The 26,570-nt window shown below is 37.5% G+C and overlaps 2 protein-coding genes across 4 annotated transcripts in view; both read left to right on the top strand.

The window, feature by feature from the left end:
* Positions 1-23,600, top strand: part of JMJD1C (jumonji domain containing 1C) — a 345,065-nt gene extending 321,465 nt beyond the window's left edge. For 2 of the 3 annotated variants that reach the window (XM_058436284.1, XM_058436283.1), the window contains exons 11-22: positions 5,845-6,046; positions 7,810-8,024; positions 8,976-9,128; positions 12,593-12,682; positions 13,499-13,626; positions 13,814-14,027; positions 15,806-16,020; positions 17,527-17,805; positions 20,583-20,751; positions 21,317-21,407; positions 22,228-22,358; positions 23,394-23,599. In XM_058436284.1, coding sequence (XP_058292267.1) covers positions 5,845-6,046; positions 7,810-8,024; positions 8,976-9,128; positions 12,593-12,682; positions 13,499-13,626; positions 13,814-14,027; positions 15,806-16,020; positions 17,527-17,805; positions 20,583-20,751; positions 21,317-21,407; positions 22,228-22,358; positions 23,394-23,533 — 2,027 coding nt within the window. In that variant the 3' untranslated portion in view covers positions 23,534-23,599. Of the gene's footprint in view, positions 1-5,844; positions 6,047-7,809; positions 8,025-8,975; positions 9,129-12,592; positions 12,683-13,498; positions 13,627-13,813; positions 14,028-15,805; positions 16,021-17,526; positions 17,806-20,582; positions 20,752-21,316; positions 21,408-22,227; positions 22,359-23,393 lie in introns of all 3 variants that reach the window. The other variant, XM_058436285.1, reaches the window with a different exon arrangement.
* A 29-nt stretch (positions 23,601-23,629) lies between these two features.
* LOC131383159 (probable JmjC domain-containing histone demethylation protein 2C) overlaps positions 23,630-26,570 on the top strand; it is a 19,376-nt gene continuing 16,435 nt past the window's right edge. The window contains exon 1 of the mRNA XM_058437015.1: positions 23,630-23,635. Coding sequence (XP_058292998.1) covers positions 23,630-23,635 — 6 coding nt within the window. The remainder of the gene's footprint in view (positions 23,636-26,570) is intronic.

The raw sequence follows: 26,570 nt of genomic DNA, 5'->3' as shown, positions 1-26,570 counted from the left end.
CCTTTGTCTTCATTTGCATGCCTTAGCTTTATGTATAGGCTCATTGATCTCATTTCTACATTTCACAAGTAAGTACCCTTTAAGAGGAAATGAGAGAACACTTATTCCTCCATTTTTAAAAGACTTGTAGAAATAATATATTTTACCTGACAGTCATTGTAGGTAATTTGCGTAATTTAACGTGGAATTTAGTAGTTACTTGTAATTTTGGCCATTTCTAAGAATTGTCAAAATGCAGTTATGGCTGTCACACCAAAAGTGGATTCGTAATATCAGCTAAGATATTTACCTCTAACAAGATGTAGTCAGGAAAGAAATTCTGCTCACATATACATAATTTGAGGCAAATTTCTAGAAGACAGTTACAGTTGTCCCTGGGTATACCTGTGGGGGATTGGTTCCAGGATGCCTCCACGGATACCGAAATTCATAGATGTGCACATCCCTTATATAAAATAGCATACTACAGTCATGTGCTGCATAACAACTTTTCAGTCAGTGACAGAATGCACAGCTGGGCACAGTGGCTCACTCCTGTAATCCCAGCACTTTGGGAAGCTGAGGCAGGAGGATCACTTGAGCTGGGGTGGTTGAAGCTGCAGTGCGCCACGGTTGCACCACTGCACTCCAGCCTGGGCAACAGAGCAAGACCATGTCTCAAAAAATAAACAAAAAATGATGGAATGTATATATGACAGTGGTCTCATATAAGATCATAAGACTGTTTTTACTGTACCTCTTTCTTTGTTTAGATACGTAAATACTTTGTGTTACAATTATCTACAGTATAAAGTACAGTAAATACTGTATGGGTTTGTAAGCTAGGTTTGTGTAAGTACATGCTATGAAGTTCTCACAATGAGGAAGTTGCCTAATAGTGTATGACTATATTTGCATGTAACCTACACACATCCTCCCATATACTTTAAATCATCTCTAGATTCCTTATAATGCCCAACACAATGCTTACACATCATTTATGCAGGATCAAACATACTACTCTGCACATGGCAAATTAAAGTTTTGTTTTTTTTGGAACTTTGTAGAATATTTTTTTCCCCCGAGTATTTTTGATCCACGGTAGGTTGAACCCATGGGTTTGGAACCCACAGTTATGGAGGGCCAATTTTACTTCAGAGTAATGTGAATGTGGACTGTATTTCACTCTTATATCATCTGGTGACAAAATTGGAAGCTTATGGAAATTACTATCTATTTAATGCTGCTCATTCAAACAGTCCTTAACAATAGGTAAAAATTAACAAAGGGGAGGCTTGTGGTTTTGTGTATTCATTTTGATGTTAAAGAATTGCCATATTAATAGCTTCAAAACTGATTATACATCCTTTGTGGCAACACCTGGACAAAATAAGAGATACTTAACAGTAATATTCACTATAAAGTGTTTCTATATCATTTTACTCTAGTAGTAGTTTTTCTCAGTTTGCTTATTTCTTTTTAGGTATGTTGCACAATGCAGAAAGCACTTAGTTTAACTGTGTCCGTGTGTTCATCCACATACAATATATGAAATATCTGTGACAATGTGGACACTCAAGAAGTACTTTGACAAGCACTTGGATGCTTGAAGGCTCCCATTTGTGCCTTTTAACTGAATGAGGTTTTCCCACATGCCTGTGTGGAAACCAGAGGCAAAGTGAAGGAGAGGAAAACAGGAGGATGGAATCATAGAAAAGGACAGTCAGAAAGTGAAAGAACAAAGGACAAACTCAACTAGAGCCAGAGACTGACAGACTGAAATGCAAGCATAGTCAGAAGACAGAGAGGGGGATTAACATCGAAGGATACCTGCCATTTACTTGAATATTGGATTATATATACACTGTTGCTTTTTCGTATGTATTCCCCTTACTCTCCCTCACTGCCCCCATGAATTCATAATAGGCTTAGTGTGAGCAGTTTGTTTCTCTTCTGTCTTATATGACATTTCCTTTGGTGTTGGGTGTTCAGATACTTGAGTAAAACTTAAAAAACAAAAACAAAAACAAAAGATAGGTAGCTTCCAGGTTTTAATGCCTAGAAAACTCTTCTGAAGTTAAATTTATGAAATTAAGTCTTAGTGAAATACGTATTCTCTTTTCATCTTGAGACGAATATACATATTCACAAGTAAGAGTTCTAAGAAAAGGGCCAGAATGAGTGCCTTTTTTTTCCACCAGGTTGTAATGTTTAGTCAAATCTCCCCTGCTTGGTAACTAGCATGTAGCTTTAGAGAGGCTGTCTTATGACCCATTTGTTCACCAAGTCCAAAGTAATATTAAGTCAATATTAGATGTCATCTATTAATTGTGGACAGAGTTGACTTGCTTTTGTTCTAGGCTACCTAGAAAAGTTTTTTTTTTCTTAAATATTTTTTAGAGACAGTCTCCCTACATTGCCCAGGCTGGAGTGCAGTGGATATTCACAGGTGTAACAATAGTACACAGCAGCCTCCAACTCCTGGGCTCAGGCAGTCCTCCTGCCCTGAGGCTCCTGAGCACAGAAAAGTTCTTTAAGTTGGGAGTTTTCATAAGTCAGGGAACTTCTAAATAGGAATGGATTATCTACTTCATGGATTAAATAATGTCCATTTTCTTTCTAATGTTTAGTAGAATTGTCATCAGTCATGGTCAATCAAAAAGAATGAGTTAGGCTTACACCTCAACTATGTAATGTGATTACATATACCATTATACATGTATAATTATATATTTTATATACACATACACATAATAGTGTGTTTTTTAGTACATTAAAGCTAGATATAATAGATTTTGTTTTATCTACTGTTTTGGAATGTCTTCCTCTCTGCTACCTTTTTGTTTCTCTTAATTAAAAGTCAGTCACTTTTTCTCCATTAATTTTTATGTTTTATTTACTTCTATCTTACATTTTATCTAATTTTTACATTTAATTTTATGATCTGAAATTGCCACTGTATTTAAGTATATAAATTCTACAATACAAAACCAGTGGTTTATGATCAAAGTTAATTTCTATATCTCCAAAAAAATATGTTTTAAGGGGGCGGCATATCAGAGATTAATGTTTGGCGAGTATTTGTCTCTTATTTTCTTCCTCCCCAGTTTTCTTTTAGAGCCGCTATTTGTGGATTTGCTACTAGAGAACTAAGGTTCTTACTATTAATGAATAAGTATCCATTGAGTTAGGTGTTTTTTTGTTGACTAAGTGTCTTAATCTCAAACTTTTAGATTTTATATATTGCCAGTAAATTATATATATATGGAATTGAAGGATGAAGTTTTATTTATTGTACAAATACTATGACAGTTAAATTCATACAAGGAGTTAGTTGCAGTCATGTGTGGCCTTGTCTAGAAGCAAAAATTGTAATATCAAAAGCTCTCCATATGAATTGGGCCTTAATGTCTTTGTACTCATTTATTCTTTTATTGAAAAAAAGCTCTAAATGCCTATTTTGTGTCACATAATTGAGATTTGCTTTGAAATGTCTGATTCTTTACTATAGTACTATCTGAGTTGTTCACAGTGGTATGGTGATCCATACTCTGAACTGTTCCATTATCTGGAATTAAAGGCATATAATAAAAATGGGAATAGACTGTATTTAGTTTATTCTAGTGTAATAAATTGAAAAGTAAATAGATGATTAGAAGCAAGTGTACCAAATAAAAATTTATCAGCAGTATAACAATTCTATCATTCATTCCAACTTGTAAAAGCTCTGAATATTTTACACAGTTCATAGGAAAAATCTGTCTTTTGCACAATGGAGGAAATAAACATTTTATGTAAGTCTTCTGGAAATGGGTTTATACCATAACTGGGAGATGTGGTGTGTGGTTATACACATGGGTGTTTCTCTAGTGGATTAAGCTAAATGGTTCCTTAACCTAAGTTAGAGACAGAGAGGGGAAAGCATGTAATTGTAAACAACGAGGCAGCAATTCTAGAAGTGCTTAATAATTGGACCTGATTTCAAATGGGCCACTCTATATGGTTTATTTAAACACAGTGCTTTCTAAGTTTCTGCAAGAAGTATGTAGTCTCAGGAGAATAGCTGTACATCTGATCCACACATTGTGCATGATTAGAAAACACAAGGGTAGGAAATACAGTTTTATTCTTTCAGCATGACAGAAATAGCAAACTATGTAAATCTAATGTCTGACATATAGATACATTAATTATGGGTGCAATAAGTACACTTACAAGTTAGAGCCAACAACTAATTGCTGATCCTAACATAGCTTGCTTTTATTTTATTTTATTTATATATATTTTTAGACAGAGTCTTACTCCATCACCCAGGCTGGAATCCAGTGGCACGATCTCACCCCACTGCAACTTCCACCCCCTGGGCTCAAGCAGTTCTTGTGCCTCAGCCTCCTGAGTAGCTGGAATTACAGGCGCGTGCTACCGCGCCTGGCTAATTTTTGTATTTTTGGTAGAGACGGGGTTTCACCTATTGGCCAGACTGGTCTTGAACTCCTGGCCTCAAGTGATCCACCCACCTCAGCCTCCTAAAGTTCTGGGATTACAGGCATGAGCCACTGCACCTGGACCCCAACATAGCTTGCTTTTTTTTTTTCTTTCTTTCCTCTTTTTTGTTTTTTTTGGACGGAGTCTTGCTCTGTCACCAGGCTGGAGTGCAGTAGCGCAATGTTGGCTCACTGCAACATCTGCCTTGCGGGTTCAAGTGATTCTCCTGCCTCAGCCTCCCGAGTAGCTGGATGGCACATGCCACCATGCCAGGCTAATTTTTTGTATTTTAGTAGAGACGGGATTTCACCATGTTGGTCAGGCTGGTCTCGAACTCCCGACCTCAGGTGATCCGCCCGCCTCAGCCTCCCAAAGTACTGGGATTACAGGCATGAGCTACCGTGCCCAGGCAGCTTGCTTTTAAATAAATATGTTTTTAAAATTTTAATAGACATCATTTAATTTTTGGAGTTCCTCTCGGTCCAGAAATTCTTCTTACTCTCTAGATGACAGATTTCTTGAGCCAATGTTCTTATACTTATTAAACATAAGTCAGTAAATGTGATGGAGCAATGATGTAGTGTATGTAAATAAGTTGATTTTTTTCACATATTAGACTGTATAATGCATTAGAGTTTTGTCCTTTTTACTTTTTTGATGGCCTTTTAAATTCATCAGTAAAGATAGCCAAGTTAATTTCTTTTTCCTTTTACTTTCTTCAAACCCTTTTATTTTTCTAAAAGATACTGCCACCATCAGTATGTTGATATCAAATGCAGGGTATTATAATAAAGGAAAGATGTTAGGAGAAATAGCTCAGCACTTCTGCCAAATACAGGTTTTATAAAATTACCACTTGTTTTAATGAGCCACACTTACCTTGGAAAATCAGATTATGTATTTCAATAGAAATATGTTGAAACTAACCTGTAGTTTCTAACTATATAAACCTTTGATCTTTACGTTCTTGCTGTGGATCTTGAAAGAGCTTTCTCCTACATAAACCAACTTTGGTATAGAAGGACTGTATTTTCAGTTATTGATATGCACAGAATATGAATGATTCTTATGTTTGCTATTATACATACACGAATATTTAATATTTAAAGAGTTCAGTCAGCTGGAAAACTTAGTTCTGCATTTTCAGTACACTTGACATCAGAGTGGTTCATTTGGTTAGTAGAATTGGTTAGTAAGTAAATAGAAATGCTGCTGCACTTTTTAGTCATTAATCGGTACCTAGAGCTCTTAATGTCTTTGCTTCTTTACTAAAGTCTTACTGTATCATCACAATTGTATAACTGACTTGAATTTCATCTCAAGGAGTTTTAGCTTTCTACAAAGCATAATCTTGCTAAAACTTTCCTACTGATTTTACAGCTGGCATTCCTCGTTCAGTGTTGAAAGATTGGCGTAAAGTCAAGAAGCTGAAGCAAACTGGGGAATCCTTTTTACAGGATGACTCCTGCTGTGAGATAGGGCCTAATTTACAAAAGTGTCGAGAATGTAGACTTATTCGCAGTAAAAAAGGAGAAGAACCAGCTCACTCGCCAGTATTTTGTAGATTTTACTACTTTAGACGGTAAGTGAAAATATGAGATTGGGAAAAAAGTAATTTATTGATTTGATATTGGAAATTATATAGTGTTACTCTGAGTGTCCCTTTTGGATGAGGGAATAAGTCTTTGAGTCTCCATGTTTTGGAAACATTATAAAAGAGTTATTAAACGTTTTTATGCTAAATTTTAACAATTTCTAACTATTAGACTAAATACATATGTTATTACTTATGTTCCATATGACCTTTCTGTTCTGAGAGATTTATTCTTAATGAGAAAATGATTTTTTTTCTTAACAGTTGTTAACCTATATATTAATTTTATATGAATATTACCAAATAATATTTTAAAATTAAAAACTTAAAGGTAGACTTGTAAGAGTTCAACTAAAGAATAGCTGGATAACCCAGACAGTAAAGACTAATTAACATGTCACACTCCAGAATCAGTCATTTCTAGTTGTGAATTCCATCTCTGTCCCTTAGTTCCTGTGTGAGTTTATTAACTGTGGTAGGACAACTAAGCCTGTCTCATCTGCAAAATGTAAATGTTAGTACCTATCTAGAAGAGGTTTAATGAAGGTTAAATGAGATAAAGTATGCCAAGTCCTTAAGTGTAGTCCCATGCACATATGAAATGCTCTGTTGTTAGCTGTAATTATCTTCCTAAGAAATTGAGACACTTTACTCTGCGGAATACTCTATGCTGGTAGCCCAGTATAGACCTCCAAAAATATGTGTTGATAAGAATGGACCAGGTTCTCTTTCTTCACTTTGTAGCCAACAATCCCTAAAGGACAGACAATTTCAGGGAATAATTATAAGAGGTAGTACCCATGGAAGTGCAGAAGAGATGAAAAAAGGAATCAAAAGGAAAGTAGGTTTGAGGCCTAAGAAAATCTAGTAAAAGTCTGAAGGAAAGAAATGTTCAGGCAAAGATTATAACATATAACCAAAATAAGATGCTGGGTTATGACAAAAAGGAGAAATTTGGTTTAAAAAGAAGGAAACTTTGGAAAGATAATAAAGATACGAAAAGTAGGGATAAAAGAAATGTTGCTGTTCATATGAAAAATACAGTATGACTTGTATCTTAGACATCACCTATTTGAGAGTAAAGAGAGTGAAGTGCAATATAATTGAGGAATAACCACCAGCCAGTAAGAGAATGGCAATTTTGCCTTCCGTTTACCATAAACTTCTCTGAATAGAGTAGTTATTTGGATATCAGAAGCTAAGAGCAAGTAAGCACATTAACGGGGTTCCTGTAAAACTATTAAGAATTTCATCCTTGTTCTCTTAAATCACTTCAATAATGTGTCAATCTAATTAATGAAAATGTATGTATAGTTGGCATCTTTAAAGTCCTCCTGGTGAAAGTCTTAAGGCCATTTCAGATTTAGGCCATTTCAGCTTTAGTGATTCCTGATTTAGATCATGTATAAAATAACGACATTGCTCTGGGCAACATTGGGCCCACATTTTTACTCTTGTCATTCATCAAACACGTACACAGTTTTCATTTTGTTGGAATTAGGTAAGTATAAGTCATCTTATTTCTTGAAATAACCTAAAATTAGTACTACTTATTGCCATTTGCATAACACCTATGAGTTATTTAAATTAATTCAATAATTAGTGTGTGAAGAATTAACCTGTTTTCCTGTTTTTAATGTAATTCATATTTTATAATGCAATATAAACATAATTATAAATTTACAATTTTAAAGACTGGACTTATGTTTTAATATGTTGGTACCTAATGCTTTTATGTTTTAATATTTCAGGTTGTCATTTAGTAAGAACGGAGTAGTTAGAATAGATGGTTTCTCTTCTCCTGACCAATATGATGATGAAGCTATGAGTTTGTGGACACATGAAAATTATGAAGATGATGAACTAGATATAGAGACTTCTAAATATATCTTGGATATAATAGGTGATAAGTTCTGTCAATTAGTAACATCTGAAAAAACAGCTTTGTCCTGGGTGAAAAAGGATGGTAAGAAAGTTAAATATAACATGAACTGCACAAATTTCATTTTAAGAATTTCTCTTTGAGTTATGTTTATGAAAGAAGTCCCTAATCTTATCTAACCTTGGTTTTTAATTATGATAATGATACCTTTTTACAGTATGTATTTAAGGTTACAGATATTTTCCTATAGAGGGTGAATTGAGTCAATTAACCATTTATGAAATCACAGTAGCATTTTGCTGTTTCTGCCATTACAACATTAATGTGTTAAACCCACTTTGGATGCAAATTGTGAAATTACAACATTTGGCTTATAAAGACATAATCTACCCCAATTATTTGTATTGGAATCTCAGCTTTACTCCCTGTTTAACCGTTACCTTTGGCAAATAACCTCTCTGGGTATCAGGCAGGTCTGGAAAATAGGAAAGATAACTATCTCATTAATTTGTTTAGAAAGTAGCTATGTTAATTATGTTTACTTAAGTACTTAATAGTTCCTAACATAGTAGATGCTCTGAATATTAGCTTCTTTTCCTTCCCTTCCTTGAAGTCACTGGTTTGCCCCTCCAGGGGACACTTAGCAATGACTGGAGACATCTTTGGTTGCATAACTGAGGGAGTTAAGGATATGTTGCCAACATCTAATAGGTAGAGGCTACAGATGCCACTGAACAGTCTGTAATGCACAGAGTAATCCCTCCCAACAAAGAATTATTCAACCTAAAATGTCAAAAGTACCAGAGTTGAGAAACCCTGCTTAGATGTAAGGCATTTTTATTTTTCACTTATGATCATTTATGAGTCTTCTAAAGAGAATTACAAATTACTTCAAGAAATCTATTGGTCTTCAGTTAATATAGCCTTGAAAGTTCTTGGTTTGCCTTTACATTTTTATTTCTTCTGTATTTCAGCCAAAATTGCCTTGGAAAAGAGCATGTTTGCCTTTAAATTTTTGTTTTTTCTGTATTTCAGCCAAAATTGCCTGGAAAAGAGCAGTGAGAGGAGTCCGGGAGATGTGTGATGCATGTGAAGCAACATTGTTTAACATTCACTGGGTCTGCCAAAAATGTGGATTTGTGGTCTGCTTAGATTGTTACAAGGCAAAGGAAAGGAAGAGTTCTAGAGGTTGGTATATAAGTTTATATAAATTGAAGTTTTTTATCATATTTTCTTTAGGATCACTCTTCTAGAACATGAGATGTGTTTTTTTTATTCCTACTTTCCATATTAATGTATAAGGAATTTTTTTCAGTTTGTTTTTAAGAGGAGAAGTAACCACAGTTTATTAATGGCTATATTTTCTAGAATTAAATTGCATCTACACCCATCAGCCTCATGAGTATATCTATCTTCTCATTTCAGTCAGATAGTTCTTTAATGTAGCCCAAATTTAGGTTAGGCCTTGTTGCTTTAAGATTCCAGTGTGTGGGCTGGGCACTGTGGCTCATGCCTGTAATCTCAGCACTTTGGGAGGCCAAGCCTGGCTTCCAAAGATGCTTGAACCCAGGTGTTCAAGACCAGCCTGGGCAACATGGCAAAACCCCATCTCTACAAAAAAAAATTACAAAAAATCAGCTGCACATGGTGGTGTGTGCCTGTAGTCCCAGTTACCTGGGAGGCTGAGGTCGGAGGATCACCTGAACCCAGGAGATGGAGGCTGCAGTGAACTGTGATTGCCCCATTGCACTCCAGCCTGGGTGACACAGTGATACCCTGTCTCAAAAAGGAAGTAATTAAATGAAACAAAAGTGTTTTAAGAAAGATTATCCAAGGCAATTTTGGAAGTGACTACCTAAAGCTGGTATTGAATTTTTTGTTAGGAGTAGAGTTCTGATGAAATAAGAGGATTAATATTGTGGAAACATTGGAAGTACTTAGTATAGATTGTCTGTCTCAAAGTAATGAATGTCATTTTCATTTCAGGCCACTCTTTTTTCAGAGTAGTATATCAGGTAGATGAACCATGATTTAACCATCAGTATCTTCTACTGATAGGATTAACCAAAGTCTCTTACCCTTTCTTACCAAAGAAACCTGAGCAAATGTGGAAGCGTAGCTGAACGTCTACAGCTAAGTGTTTCTGGGATATGCAATAAATATGTTAATATGAGTAAAATGTGAAACCACAATACATGTATTTTGATATTTTCAATTGTTATAAAATTTGATGACATGACGTGCATTTCAAATTCCTTTTTTCCTGGTTTCATATTACTTTTGGTTTTCCTTTGCCAAATTAAAAAAGTTAATTTTAATGTACTCTATTTTGCTGTGTTGTATGTATGTATATATATGTAAGCTACCATAAATCCTTTTTTTGAATAAGATAAAGAATATTTATATTAAAACTAAATTGTTGTATTGCTGCTGATTTTCTTTTTCTTTTTCTTTTTTTGGATGTTGTTGTTGAGACGGAGTTTCACTCTTGTTGCCCAGGCTGGAGTGCAATGGCGCAATCTTGGCCTCCTGGATTCAAGTAATTCTCCTGCCTCAGCCTCCCCAGTAGCTGGGATTACAGGCATGTGCCACCATGCCTAATTTTGTATTTTTAGTAGAGACGCAGTTTTACCAAGTTGGCCAGGCTGGTCTCAAACTCCTGACCTCAGCTGATCACCCACCTCAGCCTCCCAAAGTGCTGGGATTACAGGCGTGAGCCACCATGCCCAGCCTGCTGATTTTCATAGTAGTATTAATTTTGAAAGCATAGTCTTGTTAGTTACCATATCATTCTTTTTTCTTTTTTTGAGACAGTCTCGCTCTGTTGCCCAGGCTGGAGTGCAGTGGCACGATCTCGGCTCACTGCAGCCTCCGCCTCCTGGGTTCACACCATTCTCCTGCCTAGCCTCTCTGAGTAGCTGGGACTACAGGTGTCTGCCACCAAGCCCGGCTAATTTTTTTGTATTTTTAGTAGAGACGGGGTTTCACCGTGGTCTCGATCTCCTGACCTCGTGATCGGCCCACCTCAGCCTCCCAAAGTGCTGGGATTACAAGCGTGAGCCACCGTGCCTGGCCATCGTATCATTCTTTTAAGTGTAACTTATGCCTTAGGTTATTGTCCATACTATCTATATATCTATTTTACTATTAAATATTATAATAAAACTCAGATTGAGTAGGTTTAATATATAGCTTCATGTAGTGGTAATCAACATAAGTGTCTAAAATATAAGCAATATATAAAATATTTGCAAGTTACCATGTAGGTTTTGCAGAGGAAAGTCAAAGCTCTTAAAGGTAACTGGTTTTAGACTGGGTTTGAATTTTATTTAATGTATATTTTTATGAAACAATAGTTCTAGTTTTGTTTTGTTTTGTTTTTTTTGAGATGGAGTCTCGCTTTGTCACCCAGGCTGGAGTGCAATGGCGCAATCTTGGCTTGCTGCAACCTCCACCTCCTGGGTTCAAGTGATTCTCCTGCCTCAGCCTCCCAAGTAGCTGGGACTACAGGCATGCGTCACCACACCTGGCTAATTTTTTTTTGTTTTTTTTTTTTTTTGAGACGGAGTCTCGCTCTTTCACCCAGGCTGGAGTGCGGTGGCGCGATCTCCGCTCACTGCAAGCTCCGCCTCCCGGGTTCACGCCATTCTCCTGCCTCAGCCTCTCCGAGTAGCTGGGACTACAGGCGCCCGCCACCACGCCCGGCTAATTTTTTGTATTTTTAGTAGAGACGGGGTTTCACCATGGTCTCGATCTCCTGACCTCGTGATCCGCCCGCCTCGGCCTCCCAAAGTGCTGGGATTACAAGCGTGAGCCACCGCGCCCGGCCTAATTTTTTATTTTTAGTAGAAATAGGGTTTCACCATGTTGGCCAGGCTGGTCTTGAAGTCCTGACCTCAAGTGATCCGCTGCCTTGGCCTCCCAAAATGCTGGGATTACAGGTGTGAGCCACTGTGCCTGGCCTAGTTCTAGATTTTTTTATGCCGAGTTTATTGAGCTTTGTGACACGGAAACTCTTGTAGCCACATCGTAAGTAGCTATCTGTGTCACTAAATTTGTAGAGAAAGTTCTTGAGATCAAGGTATCAAATGCTTTTATTCTTTGTTATGCCCTATGCTATGCCTTAATTGTTTACAACTTCAGGGATGAAACCTTATTTGAAGTCAGCAATAGCAGTTAATAGTAACTGTATGGTACCAGCTTTTTCACATGTCTCATGTTCCTCTACATGTCTTTGAAGCATAAGAGGAAAATGAATTAACAATCATCTCAAACTGTGTCAGTCTGATGTACTAGAATCAGGCATAAATTCTGTTTGGCACAGAAAGCAGCTAAGAGATAGAAGATTAGCTACAAAGATAGAGATGACTAATAATAATGACTGGTAATTTTTAGAAAGGCTATCATACCCATTTTGTGTCACTGTTTTTATAAAATTCAGGAAATGGTGGAACTGTTTTTCCTGACTTGTTTCAGAACCAAACATCTAAAGCATATCATTGACATTTTATTTCATTATTTTTATTTTTATTTCTCATTGGCTGTGACTCTAGCCAATGAAACATTTTATATAATCGTTAAGTTCTTCACACCATCAATTTATAATTATGAAACCATGAGTGTGATATACAACAAGGTATATTATCTTACAGATAAAGAACTGTATGCTTGGATGAAGTGTGTGAAGGGACAGCCTCATGATCACAAACATTTAATGCCAACCCAAATTATACCTGGTTCTGGTAAGTATATCTTCTTCATTTAATAAAACTGCTCTTGGTTGCTCCAGATTAAGGAAACACTTAAAGGAGTATCTAGAAGTATAACAGGGTGGAGAGAGAAGATTTAACTAGTTTTGAATTGTCTTGCTCAATTATTGGAAATCCTCTATGTAATAAAGCTCAGAAGATAAGTCCAAGCCTCAGTGATGAAGAAAGTTCACCATTAGAAGTGGAAAGCTAGAGTGTAATGAAAAGGCCTATTGGATTTTTAATGAAAGCCTCTTACAATTTTTGAACATATCTAATTTTTAATAAAGATAAGAGAGAAAAGAATAGAGAACGTAAATTTGGCTGGGCGCGGTGGCTCATGCCTGTAATCCCAGCATTTTGGGAGGCCGAGGCGGGCGGATTACGAGGTCGGGAGATCGAGCCCATCCTGGCTAACATGGTGAAACCCTGTCTCTACTAAAAATACAAAAAATTAGCCAGGTGTGTTGGCAGGCGCCTGTAGTCCCAGCTACTTGGGAGGCTGAGGCAGGAGAATGGCATGAACCTGGGGGGCGGGGCTTGCAGTGAGCCCAGATGGCGCCACTGCACTCCAGTCTGGGTGACAGAGCGAGACTCCGTCTCAAACAAACAAAAAAAAAGAGAACATAAATTTGGTTGAATAATCAAATCTGTAATAGATAGAAGAGAATGGAGAAAAATGGAAGAAATTTAAAGGGCACAAGAAAACCTCCATTATTCCCAATTATAATATAAAATATTGTAAGAAAAAAATTTTACAGCATTAACAACTAGTGGTAACTTTTTATTAACTACCATTTTATTTTGTAGTTTTGACAGATCTTCTAGATGCCATGCATACTCTTAGGGAAAAATATGGTATTAAATCCCATTGTCATTGTACTAACAAACAGAATTTACAAGTTGGAAATTTTCCTACAATGAATGGTGTATCTCAAGTGAGTAAAAATCTCTGGTTATTCAAATAAAATCTGTGGTTAAATTAGTCAACTTTGATATTTATTTGAAATTTGATATAGGACTTACGTATGAATTACATTTGCTGTGTTTCTGTGTAAATTTTTTGTATCTATAACTAATTGAATAATTAAAGTGTTTAAAAATGTAATTGTTCTACCTTTATAGGTTTTACAGAATGTTCTTAATCACAGTAATAAAATTTCTCTGTGCATGCCTGAGTCTCAGCAGCAAAATACTCCTCAGAAGTCTGAGAAAAATGGTGGCAGCAGCCCAGAGAGTGAAGTAGGCACAGATAACAAGTTAACTCCTCCAGAATCCCAGTCACCACTGCACTGGTTAGCAGATCTTGCAGAGCAAAAAGCCAGAGAGGAGAAAAAAGGTAAACATAATTGATTATTTATGTGTGAGAGTACCAACAATGTACTATTGTACAATAAAGTACTGTTAATATTGAGGTAAACAATTTACTTTGGTCTTTTGCTTGAATTATGGGTTAGGTTCAATGTAAAACATTTTGTCTTCACTTATTAGGAACTAGCCTGTTGTTTTTTTGTTGTTTTTGTTTTTGTTTTTTTGAGACTATCACCCAGGCTGGAGTGCAGTGGCACAATCGTTGCTCACTGCAGCCTTGACCTCTCAGGCCCAGGCGCTCCTCCCAGTTCAGCCTCCCAAATAGCTGATACTACAGGCATGTACCACCATGCCTAATTTTCTTTTTGGGGGTGGGGGAGCACGGAGTTTTGCTCTTGTTGCCCAGTCTGGAGTGCAATGGCTCGATCTTGGCTCACTGCAATCTCTGCCTCCCAGGTTTGAGTGATTGTCCTGCCTCAGCCTCCCAAGTAGCTGGGACTAAAGGAATGCATCACCACGCCCAGCTAATTGTGTATTTTTAGTAGAGACAGGGCTTCACCATGTTGGCCAGGCTGGTCTCAAACTCCTGACCTCAGGTAATCCATCCGCCTTGGCCTCCCAAAGTGTTGGGATTACAGGCGTGAACCACCATGCCAGGCCAATTTTTTTTTTTTTTTTTTTAGTTTTTGTAGACATGAAGTTTCGCCATGTTGCCCAGATTGTTCTCGAACTCCTGGGCTCAAGCAGTCTACCTCGTCTTCCCAGAGTGCTGAGATTACAGACATGAGCCACCATACCCAGCCTTAGCCTTCCTTTGTTAGTTACAGAATTGTTTGTGAATGAGCATATTGATAAAGCCACCAGAGCACTAGAAGTGTAACTTACCTATGTCTTCTTTTTTTGTTTTGTTTTGTTTTGTTTTGTTTTTTTTTTTTGAGACAGTCTCACTCTGTTGTCCAGGCTGGAGTGCAATGGCATGATCTCGGCTCACTGCAACCTCTGACTTCCAGGTTCCAGCGATTCTCGTGCCTCAGCCTCCCAAGTAGCGGGGAGTACAGGCACGTGCCACAATGCCCAGCTAATTTTTATATTTTTAGTAGAGACGGGGTTTCAGCATGTTGGCCAGGTTGGTCTTGAACTCCTGACCTCAAGTGATCCACCTGCCTTAGCCTCCCAAAGTGCTGGGATTACAGGTATGAGCCACCGTGCCCGGACAACTTAACCTGTATTTTCTACCTGTCTTTGCTGTAGTGTTTTTCATTTGTAACAGGTGTAAACATGTCTTAAATATTGAGGAAGGCCTTTTTATATTTAGATTGAATCCATTTGGCCAGGCTGGTCTCAAACCTCACTCATCCTCAGGTTTGTGTTTAGGTGAATAAATCACTAATGCTTCCTTCAGTTTTTATCTCAGTAGAAAATGCTGGGGCCAGTTTTGTCTGTACTTTAGCACCATGCTTAATAGAATTAAAATTTGTAAGGGCTGGGCACGATGGCTCACACCTGTAATCCCAGCACTTTGGGAGGCCAAGCTGGGCAGATCATTTGAGGTCAGGAGTTCAAGATCAGCCTGACCAACATGAGGAAACCCTGTCTCTACTAAAAATACAGAAAAATTAGCTGGGCCTGGTGGCACATGCCTGTAGTCCCAGCTACTCGGGAAGCTGAGACAGGAGAACCACTTGAACCTGGGAAGCAGAGGTTGCAGTGAGCCGAGGTCACACCACTGCACTCCAGCCTGGGCAACAGAATGAGACTCTGTCTCAAAACAAAACAAAACAAAATCTGTGAAATTTTCTATTTCAGAAAACAAAGAACTTACCCTTGAAAACCAAATTAAAGAAGAAAGAGAACAAGACAACTCTGAATCTCCAAATGGCAGAACATCACCTCTTGTGTCCCAGAATAATGAACAAGGCTCAACCTTACGGGATTTGCTGACTACAACAGCTGGAAAGCTACGTGTGGGGTCTACAGATGCTGGCATTGCCTTTGCCCCAGTATATTCAATGGGAGCCCCAGTGAGTGTGATGCCAGATTTTTTATTTTAATGTGGGCCTTAAATAGAGATGATTTGGAGACTTGGTTTTTGGCTCTGAACTACCCAATATGCAGATGAAATCAAGTGTACCAAATTGCTAGGCATGTTTCTGTTTAACTCTCTTTACCTTGAAAACTGGCATTTTCCGTCTTTTTTTCCAAGGTGAAAGGTGGGGGCGGGGGGGCACTTTTCGATTCCAGAAGATCCCTAAGATACCCCTTTAGAATTTGGAAACTGTTTGTCTAGTGAAGGGAAAAACCCACATGAAAGTGAATGTTTTATGTTACTTAAAATAATTAGAAGTCAAATTTTGCCTTAATTATTTACCAGGAAAAAAGAGCAGTATAATTTCTTTTAAAACTATATGGGGGGCCCGGTGCGGTGGCTCACACCTATAATCCCAGCACTTTGGGAGACCGAGGTGGCTGGATCATGAGGTCAAGAGTTCAAGACCAGCCTGGCCAAGATGGTGAAACCTTGTCTCTACTAAAAATACAAAAGTTAGCCAGGTGTGGTGGCACGTGTCTATAATCCCAGCTACTTGGGAGGCTGAGGCAGAGAATTGCTTAAACCCAGGAGGCGGAGGTTGCAGTGAGCCAAGATCGCGCCACTGCACTCCAGCCTGGGCGACAGAGCGAGACTCCATCTCAAAAAAAATAAAAGTATATGGGGGCTGGGTGTGGTGGCTCACGCCTGTAATCTTAGCACTTTGGGAGGCTGATGTGGGCAGACCACCTGAGGTCAGGGGTTCGGGACCAGCCTGGCCAACAACATGGTGAAACCCTGTCTCTACTGAAAATACAAAAATTAGCCAGGCATGGTGCATGGTGGTGCATGCTTGTAATCTCAACTACTTGGGAGTCTGAGACAGGAAAATCACTTGAATCTAGGAGGCGGAGGTTGTAGTGAGCTGAGATCACGCCACTGCACTCTAGCCAGGGTGACAGAGTGAGACTCCATCTAAAAAAAAATAAAATATATATATGTGTGTGTGTGTGTGTATATATATATATAAAATGTATATATGTGTGTTTATATATATGTATATATGGAGTGGGGGCGTCAATCATGCCTGTAATCCTAGCACTTTGGGAGGCTGAGGTGGGAGGATTGCTTGAGCCCAGGAGTTTGAAACCGGCCTGAGCAACATAGCAAGACCCTCATCTCTATTTCTTATAAAATAAAATATTAAAAAATTTAAAAAAATGTATATGAGGGATGCCACCTACCTGTATTCTCTGTCCCAGGCCTATAACAACGTTAAAGACAGGAAGGCTGTACTTCTAAGTTTTTCAGACCTGGCAGTTCTCACACAACCAGACTTCTGGTTTGCATTTTGTCAGGAATATAGGAACTCAAATCTAAGATAAGTGTATATTCTGGAATGTAGGGATATTGTTTAAAAAAAAAAAAGTCTGTGGGAGGAAAATGTATGTGATTTCTCTCAAAAACAGGTTTTTGTTTTGTTTTGTTTTTTCCTTAATAGAGTAGCAAAAGTGGACGGACTATGCCTAACATTCTTGATGACATAATTGCTTCAGTTGTTGAAAACAAAATTCCACCAAGTAAAACCTCCAAGATAAATGTAAAACCAGAGCTTAAAGAAGAGCCTGAAGAAAGCATAATATCTGCAGTGGATGAAAATAATAAATTATACAGTGATATACCACATTCTTGGATCTGTGAGAAGCATATTTTATGGCTTAAGGATTATAAGAATAGCAATAATTGGAAGCTTTTCAAAGAATGTTGGAAACAAGGACAGGTGTGTATTTTAGGCTGATTAAAAACACTCTTGCTGGAACTGAAGCTTATTAAATAGAATGGTTCCCTCCTTAGGAATAGAAATAGAGGGGGGAAAAATAGTAGTTAACACATTTGGGGGACAGTAAGATATGAAAGTACCGAAAAGATTGTCAGAATGCTTGTTTCTCAATTCCTGTTTTTTGGCCAGATTTAATATAAATTAATAGGGAAGCATTGATTATTTTATGTTATTTTTTGATCTATCAGAACAGACATGTAATAACGTCTTGAATTTAACAAAATGCAGTTCCTTTCTCTTCTTTTTTAGATTGGTATTTTAGTCCAGTTAGTAGATCCGTGTCTACTATTAAAATGTTAATATTGGCAGCATTTTTCATGAACCTATGTAGATGTTCTTATCTGTAATATTTATACATAGAACATTTACTTACAAATTAGTTCATCAAATCTTGAATGACAAACTATATTGTTTCATTCTCTAATATAAATGATTTCCTGTTGGACAAAAGTTTTGATAATGTTTGATATACATTTCAGATGGCAGTTTACTACATTAATGCAAAAATTATGAACAAATTAAGTGTATGACAGTATTCTGTTAAATTTATTTCTTGTTTTCTGGAAAATGTTTACTTTGTTCATTCAACTGTTATTGAGCATCTAATAAGAGATCCAGTCTCTGTCATAGGGAGTAAGAATATATAAAAATGAGTAAGCTATGTAAAAATGAGTAAGAACCATTTTAGTGCAGTGCTTCTTGATCTTTTTAGGTAACTAATCCCTTTCAAAATCTGATGAAAGCTGAATCTTTCGCCCCAAAAAAAGAAATGCACACTTGTGCATTGCATATACACAAGATTTAGCATGTCTTTTTTGCCTTGGTCTCCTTCAAGTCCTGATGACGTTACTGGGCTGAAATTTAATTTGTGTGAGCTTTTGAGGTAGAAAAGTGTCATACAAATAATTGTTTTCATAATTATGTTAAGTGTTTTAAGAACTTTGTTCAAGGTGCTATGAGAACCCAGAAAAGGAAATGTCAAAGCCAGGATACTAATTCAAAAAGGCTAGTCTAAATTGATTCCTTAGAGGTTAAGTGAAGTTTTTTGCTAGGTGGACAAGAGGCTGGACATATACAAGAACATCAGGTGTTTAGGGAACTCTCTGAGTAGGTGTGATTATCTGCAACACAGATGATGGTTCATGGGGGAGAGTGGTGTAAGGAGATGGCTAGAGGAATGAACATGAAATGCCCTTATATATCATACTAAAGAGTTTTAACATTATACTCTAGGTGATAGTTTTCATTGTGGAATCTGTATAATCAAATTGACATTTTATAATAATTGACAGCAAGGCAGATTAGAAGTTGAGTTAGAAGAGAATAATACCATTGGCAAGGAGTCTAATCAGAAAGCTTTACAGGCCTGCTGCTGTGGCTCCTGCCTATAATCCCAACATTTTGGGAGGCCAAGGTGGGAAGATTGATCACTTCAGCCCGGGAGTTGGAGACCAGCCTGGGCAACATAGTGAGACCCTGTTTCTACCAAAAAATTTGAATTAGCCAGATGTGGTGGTTCACACCTGTAGTCCCAGCTACTTGGGAGGCTGAGGCAGGAAGATTGCTTTAGCCCAGTAAGTCCAGGCTGCGGTGAGCCATGATCATGCCGCTACACTCCAGCCTGGACAACAAAGTGAAACCCTGTTTCCAAAAAAAATAAGAAGATCATGGTGATAGCCTAAGATTTCTGCTTTGAATTATTTTGCTATACTAATTAGCTTAACCCTTATCTATTTTAAAAAATTTACTTTTAACAAGCTGCTGATTACCCTAATAGCAGCAATATTATTGGATAGATACTAGGCACTAGGAATTAATATGTGAATTGCCAGCAAGAGTTAACTAATACCTGGACCTATTTTTAAAGTCGTATATATTATTGGCTCATTGAAAAAATGTTTAATGGAACATTCAACCATGTAGTAAACCAGAATTTAGGGTGTTTTTTTCTTTTTTAAGATGTCTTTTATAATTAAAAAAAAAATCTAGCTAGAGATTATTCTTCTTTTGTGGTTCCTAAATTTTAATTATTTTACAAGTTTAAGAATACTAATAATCACTTAAATTTTTTGTTTGTTTCTGGAGACAGGGTTTTTGCTGTGTCACCTAGGCAGGACATAAACTTGGGCTCAAGCAATCCTCCCACCTCAGCCTTGGGAGCTGGGACTACAAGAATGCATTGCTACACCCAGCCTAGTAAATATCATTTTTCAGAAACTTTTAAGTCATAGCTTACTGTGTTCTCTATATTCCAGAATTCTGCCTCATTAGAGTACAGGAATTTGTTTAAAACCTGAGAATAATACATCAGATGTTCTTAAGATATGTTTTTATATCATTTATTGTAGTTTTAGAAGCTGTAAATCTTCCATTACTGGTTTCTGCGTTATTAGAAAGCTGTTAGGGAATTTGGGTGGAAAGGACATCTACCCTCCGCCACCAAGTGTAAGAAAGCTGTGAGGGAATTTGAATTTATGTGATTTCAAAGGAGACATTAACTTTCAGAGAATAACTCATTAGGCTCGAAATTCAGTAGTTTCAGCTACTGAAGAGGCTGAGGTGGAAGGATTAATTGAGCCCAAAGGGTTACAGTCAGGTATGATGAGGCCACTGCTCTCCAGCCTGGGTAAGAGAGCAAGACTCCGTCTCAAAAAAACAAAACAAAAAAAAGAAAGTCTATATATCTTTTAACTGTTATTTATTTATCTATTTATAAGCCTGCAGTGGTTTCTGGTGTGCATAAGAAAATGAACATTAGCCTATGGAAGGCGGAATCAATTAGTCTTGATTTTGGAGACCACCAAGCTGATCTTCTGAACTGCAAAGATAGCATCATTTCAAATGCCAATGTTAAGGAATTCTGGGATGGTTTTGAAGAAGTTTCAAGTATGTTGGTTTTTATTTTACTATTTTCTCCATCATACTCCTTCAAAATGATAAGTCCCAAATGTAACTTAACAGATTTTTAGTCTTTGAAACATCTGTTTTACGTTGTCTAATAAAAAGAAACAAGTAATTGGAAACAAAATACTGGGTCCTAATCCCTGTCTCTAGCACTAATTTCCTTTGACCTTAAAGATACCGTTGATACTGTTTTGCTTATGGAGAAATGTTTGGCAGTTCCATAAGCTTTTGAAAATTGAATTATTTATATAAAACTCTTTGAAAATTAAAAGTGTAAATGTAAGATTGTGATGTTACCAAGATTTTTAAAAATAACTTTTGAGATATTACAAGTGGGTAATTTAATGAATTCTATTTATGTGCAAAAGGAACAAAGGTTTTAATACTACATAAGTACATAAGTAATAAGTCAATAAGCAAGCATTTATTAAGCATGTAATTTGCAACAATCAAATCATTCATTCATTTACATTTCTTGCTTTCCGAATGTTAATAAAGATAAAAAGGCAGAAATTACCCTTTTAGTAATTAACTGCGTTCCTTATAGAACGGCAGAAAAACAAAAGTGGAGAAACAGTTGTTTTAAAATTGAAAGATTGGCCTTCAGGAGAAGACTTCAAGACTATGATGCCAGCAAGGTTTGAAAGTTTTCATTTTGACTCGACTTTTTGAGATTGAGCTGAGAGTGTCCCCAGAGTATAGGATAAGTAACCGTAAATGTGACCTGTAGGCTTTTTCTATCTCAATTAAAAATAAATAACTTGAGGCTGAGTGTCATAGTGGCTCACGCCTATAATCCCAGCACTTTGGGAGGCCAAGGCGAGGGGATCGCTGGAGTCCAAGACTTGGAGACCAGTCTGGCCAACATGACAAAACCCTGTCTCTACAAAAAAATACAAAAATTAGCCAACGTGGTGGCAGGCATCTGTAGTCCCAGCTACTCGCGAGGCCGAGGCGAGAGGATCACTGGAGCCGAGGAGGTGGAGGCTGCAGTGAGCTGAGATCGTGCCACTGAATTCCAGCTGGGGTGACAGAGTGAGACCCTGTCTGGTGGATTGATTGATAGCAAAACTGAGTTGGTAGCCTCAGTAGCGGGGAAGTCTTTATGTTAGGACAGTGAAGGAAAGAATGTTCATGTTAAAGAGGCTGGGCACGGTGGCTCACGCCTGTAATACCAGCACTTTGGGAGTCCGAGGCGGGCAACAAGAGTGAAACCTTGTCTCAAAAAAAAAAAAAAAGAGCACAGGACCCTGTTTAGGACCTCCCTTCTACTGGAGCTTTTTAATGGTTTAATGGTTAGAGAAGCAGAATTGCTATTTTAGTCAGTATCACTTTTGTCAAGGAAAATTGTTACTTGTCTTATGGAAAGGTAGTCTGCTGTTTTGAACAACTTGAAAATTATATATGTGAAAATACCAATGCAAATCTTTATAAGAAGGCAATGTTGTTATTCTTCAGATACGAAGATCTTTTAAAAAGTCTGCCATTGCCAGAATATTGTAATCCAGAAGGAAAATTCAATTTGGCCTCTCATTTGCCAGGATTTTTTGTACGTCCTGATCTAGGACCCAGGTTGTGCAGTGCTTATGGTAGGTATATATTCACATTCTCCCATGTAGGAATTATATTGGATTTTTTAAAATTTTTGCTCAGGCCAGGCACAGTGGCTTACGCCTGCAATCCCAGCACTCCTTGGGAGGCTAAGGCGGTTGAATCACGAGGTAAGGAGATCGAGACCATCCTGGTCAACATGGTGAAACCCTGTCTCTACTAAAAAATACAAAAATTAGCCAGGCATGGTGGAGTGCGCCTATAGTCCCAGCTACTCAGGAGGCTGAGGCAGGAGAATTGCTTGAACCCAGGAGGCATGGAGGTTGCAGTGAGCTGAGATTGCACTACTGCACTCCAGCCTGGGTGACAGAGCAAGACTCCGTCTCAAAAAAAAAAAAAAAAAATTTCTCTTCAAGGATGGGCGTGGTGGTAATTACATGCCTGTAATCCCAGGACCTTGGGAGGTCAAGGTGGGTGGATCATGAGGTCAAGAGATTGAGACCACCCTGGCTGACATGGTGAAACTCCATTTCTACTAAAAATAGAAAAATTAGCTGGGTGTAGTGGCGCGTACCTGTAGTCCCAGCTATTCAGGATGAGGCAGGAGAATTGCTTGAACCCCTGAGGCAGAGGTTGCAGTGAGTCAAGATCATGCCACTGCACTCCAGCCTGGCAACAAAGCGAGTCTCCTTCTCAAAAAAAGAATTACCGTTCCTACAAATTGTCTAATGATTTTTAGTTTCTACTAAATCTGTTCCTTTAATCCATCGAAATCCTTTTTTATATTAAGCAACATGTTAGGAATTAACAGCCAATATATAGTTAAGTACCTGCTAATTTATTTTTTATTAATTTGATTTTTAATCATAGTACATTTTATTATAATAGAAATGTAATTATTGAAATAGAGTGTTTTATAGATTATGACTTTTGGAACAGGTTTTTGTAATAAGGAAACTAAAACTCAAATTACAATTAAATTATGCAGATCGAGCTAATTGGGGGGAATATCTGATTATACTATTATATATATATAAAGTATTTTGTCAAGTAAAATTTTGTTTTATACACAGGTGTAGTCGCTGCTAAAGATCATGATATAGGAACAACAAATCTCCATATTGAAGTTTCTGATGTTGTAAATATTCTAGTCTATGTTGGCATAGCAAAAGGAAATGGCATTCTCTCAAAAGCAGGTAAACTTAAAGAATAAGTAGTCTTTGAAATAACAGTTGAATAATCACATTTACTAGTATTGTCCAGAATATCAGCTTCTGAGTTAACAGCGAAGATTTCAAAAAGAATTGCAATGGATGTAGGGACATTTTAATTTTAGCCCTTAATACTTGGAGATTGAATAGTTTTCCTATTTTTTTTTTTTATGTAAGTGAAATTTTAATTTTAAAAGTGAATATTTTAACTTCTTTTCTATCACTAAGTATTGTGTTGATGAAAATACACTGTTAAGCTCACTTGTAAACATTTATTGAGGCTGGGCGCAGTGGCTCACGCCTGTAATCTCAGTACTTTGGGAGGCCAAGGTGGGTGAATCACTGGAGGTCAGGAGTTCAAGACCAGCCTGACCAACATGCTGAAACCCTGTCTCTACTAAAAATACAAAATTAGCTGGGTGTGGTGGTGCATGCCTGTAATGTCAGCTGCTCAGGAGGCTGAGGCAGGAGAATCACTTGAACCCAGGAGGCAGAGGTAGCGGTGAGCCGAGATCGTGCCATTGCACTCCAGCCTGGGCAATAAGAGCAAAACTCCGTCTCAAAAAAAACCAAAAAACAAACAAACAAAAATTTACTGAAGAATAGAAACTAATTCCTAGGGTTCTAAAGATGATTAAAATATGGTTTGTGACTCAAACATTCTTTTTTCCCCTCCAGTAAAAAGAGGAAGAAAGGGGTCTTTTAAGTGGAAGTAACCTCTTTCTATCCAATATATAGGTTTTCATTTCTGTCCCCTGAATTTCTTTCTGAAACCATGCTGTCAGTTATTCTGTTCTTTATAAAGACATAGATACAATCATAGGCCTTTAACGTTTTCTTCTCCATTGGCTTTTTCCCTGTACAACAGAAGCAGAGTCTAAGATTATTTTTTCTTTCTCGAAAGAAAGCCTCCTTTAAACCTTTCCATCCTATTGCTTCTACCCTCATAAGAAATAGTTGACCATCTCTGTCACTTTCCTTTTACATTTCAACTCATTGCAATCTTATTCCATACCAGTCTATTGCTACTGCTGTCACTCATACATATTTGGATAATTCAGTGTATCTTTCTGGTTCGTTTATTACTCACCCAGTCTATAATGAATGGCACTGTTAATCACAGCCTCTTTGAATATAGTTCTCTGCTTCTGTGATACGACTTCTGATTCTGACGCCTTACAGAGTTGGAGGCTTCTTTGGAGTTTCAGATGTTCTCTACCTTTTCTGCTTCACATGCACTTTGTGTGAAATTCTGTGGATGACATCCAGCCATGAAATAGATCACCAATTATATATCTGGATCCCAGAATGGATCTGTAGCTTAATGGCTAGGTGCTGGGGACATGGGATTCATTATAGTATTCACTCTACTTTTGTGTACATTTGACAGTTTTATAATACACAACCTAAAATCCCTCAAAACTGTAGAAACTCATTTTTACATTATGCTACTCAGCTTTTTAACCGACACTATTGACTATAATAGGTAACCACCCCCATCCCCCAGAGATTTGAGAGTCAGTGGGCACACTTGAGTTATAGTCTGAGCGCTGCCACAGAAATGTGACCTGTGGTTCAGATTATTTATCCTTTCTAATCCTGTGATGCCATGGAGTTACATCCTTTTTATCTCATTGTAGTTTGTTCAGATCTTTCCCTGTAGCACTTAAAAGTTACAATACAGAAATTAACCTGCTTTCCTCCGTTACTATTCATTCATGTCCTTAAAAGCTAGAACTTTCTTCCTCGTCTTTGTTTATGCATAACCCCCAGCTTCTGTTCCTAGGATATTTCTTTTGAGAAAATTTCAGGAGAATTCAACATTTTAAATAATCCTTTGGCCCTCTTTCTTTATTTAAAAAGTTTTTGTCGCTTTTTATAGGTGGTCACAAAGCAACATTTTAGGGTTATAATAATGTTTCAAACACATTGAAAAATACTTAAAAGAACACGCTTTTTTTCTTCATCTACCATGTGTCTCTTAGCTCCATGTCTTCCTGGCAAACTCCTGTATTCATTCTTTCAATTGTAACTCAGATTATCATTCACCCTAGAAGTCTTCATTAAAGAAAGTAAACTTACTCTACTCTAGCCAGTCATTCTCTTTATTATGATGCCTCCCCCACCTCATGTACTTTTTATTTTAATTTGCAGAGCAGTAAAATTTAAACGACAAATGTCAGAAAACCAATTCAAAGTTTCCAGCTTTTAATTTTGTTAAGAAAACAGATTTTAAAAATATCAACATCATTTTTTAAAAAGAACATTTTAAATTCTCTATAAGAAAGATAAACCAGGCACAGTGGCTCATGCCTGTAATCCCAACACTTTGGGAGGCCAAGATGGGTGGATCACTTGAGGTCAGGAGTTCGAGACCAGCTAGCCAACATAGTGAAACCCAGTCTGTACTAAAAATACAAAAATTAGCTGGGTGTGGTGGTGTATGCCTATAATCCTAGCTACTTGGGAAGCTGAGACAGGAGAATCGCTTGAACCTGGGAGGTAGAGGTTGCAGTGAGCCGAGATCATGCCACTCTACTCCAGCCTGGGTGACACAGCGAAACTCCATCTCAAAAAAACAAAAAGGTATCAGAGTAAAGGATGATTTTTTTTATGATCAACTTTTTACATTGCCCTTAATTGTTTTGTTTTACCATGACTGGGAAAAAACTTTGTCACAGATAACATTGGAGGACTTAACCTGTCTCTGTACCCTTTGTACTGATGTGATTGCACTTAACACAATGTAATGTTTATTTGTCTAGATTTATTAGGACCCTCTTTAACGCCATGAGCTCTTGAATGGATCTTTCTTAATTCTAATCCCCAACTTCCTAGGACAGTGCCTGGCACATAGTAAACACCAAATGTTTCAATTAGCAGTGGCTCACGCCTGTAATCCCAGCACTTTGGGAGGCCAAGGTGGTGGATCACCTGAGGTCAGGAGTTCGAGACCAGCCTGGCCAACATACAGTGAAACCCCATCTGTAGTTAAAAAATACAAAAATTAGCTGGGCATGGTGGCGGGTGCCTGTAGTC

This window comes from Hylobates moloch, unplaced genomic scaffold, assembly GCF_009828535.3.
Source record: "Hylobates moloch isolate HMO894 unplaced genomic scaffold, HMol_V3 SCAFFOLD_3, whole genome shotgun sequence".
NCBI lineage: Eukaryota > Metazoa > Chordata > Mammalia > Primates > Hylobatidae > Hylobates > Hylobates moloch.
This window is presented reverse-complemented; position numbering and strand designations above follow the sequence as displayed.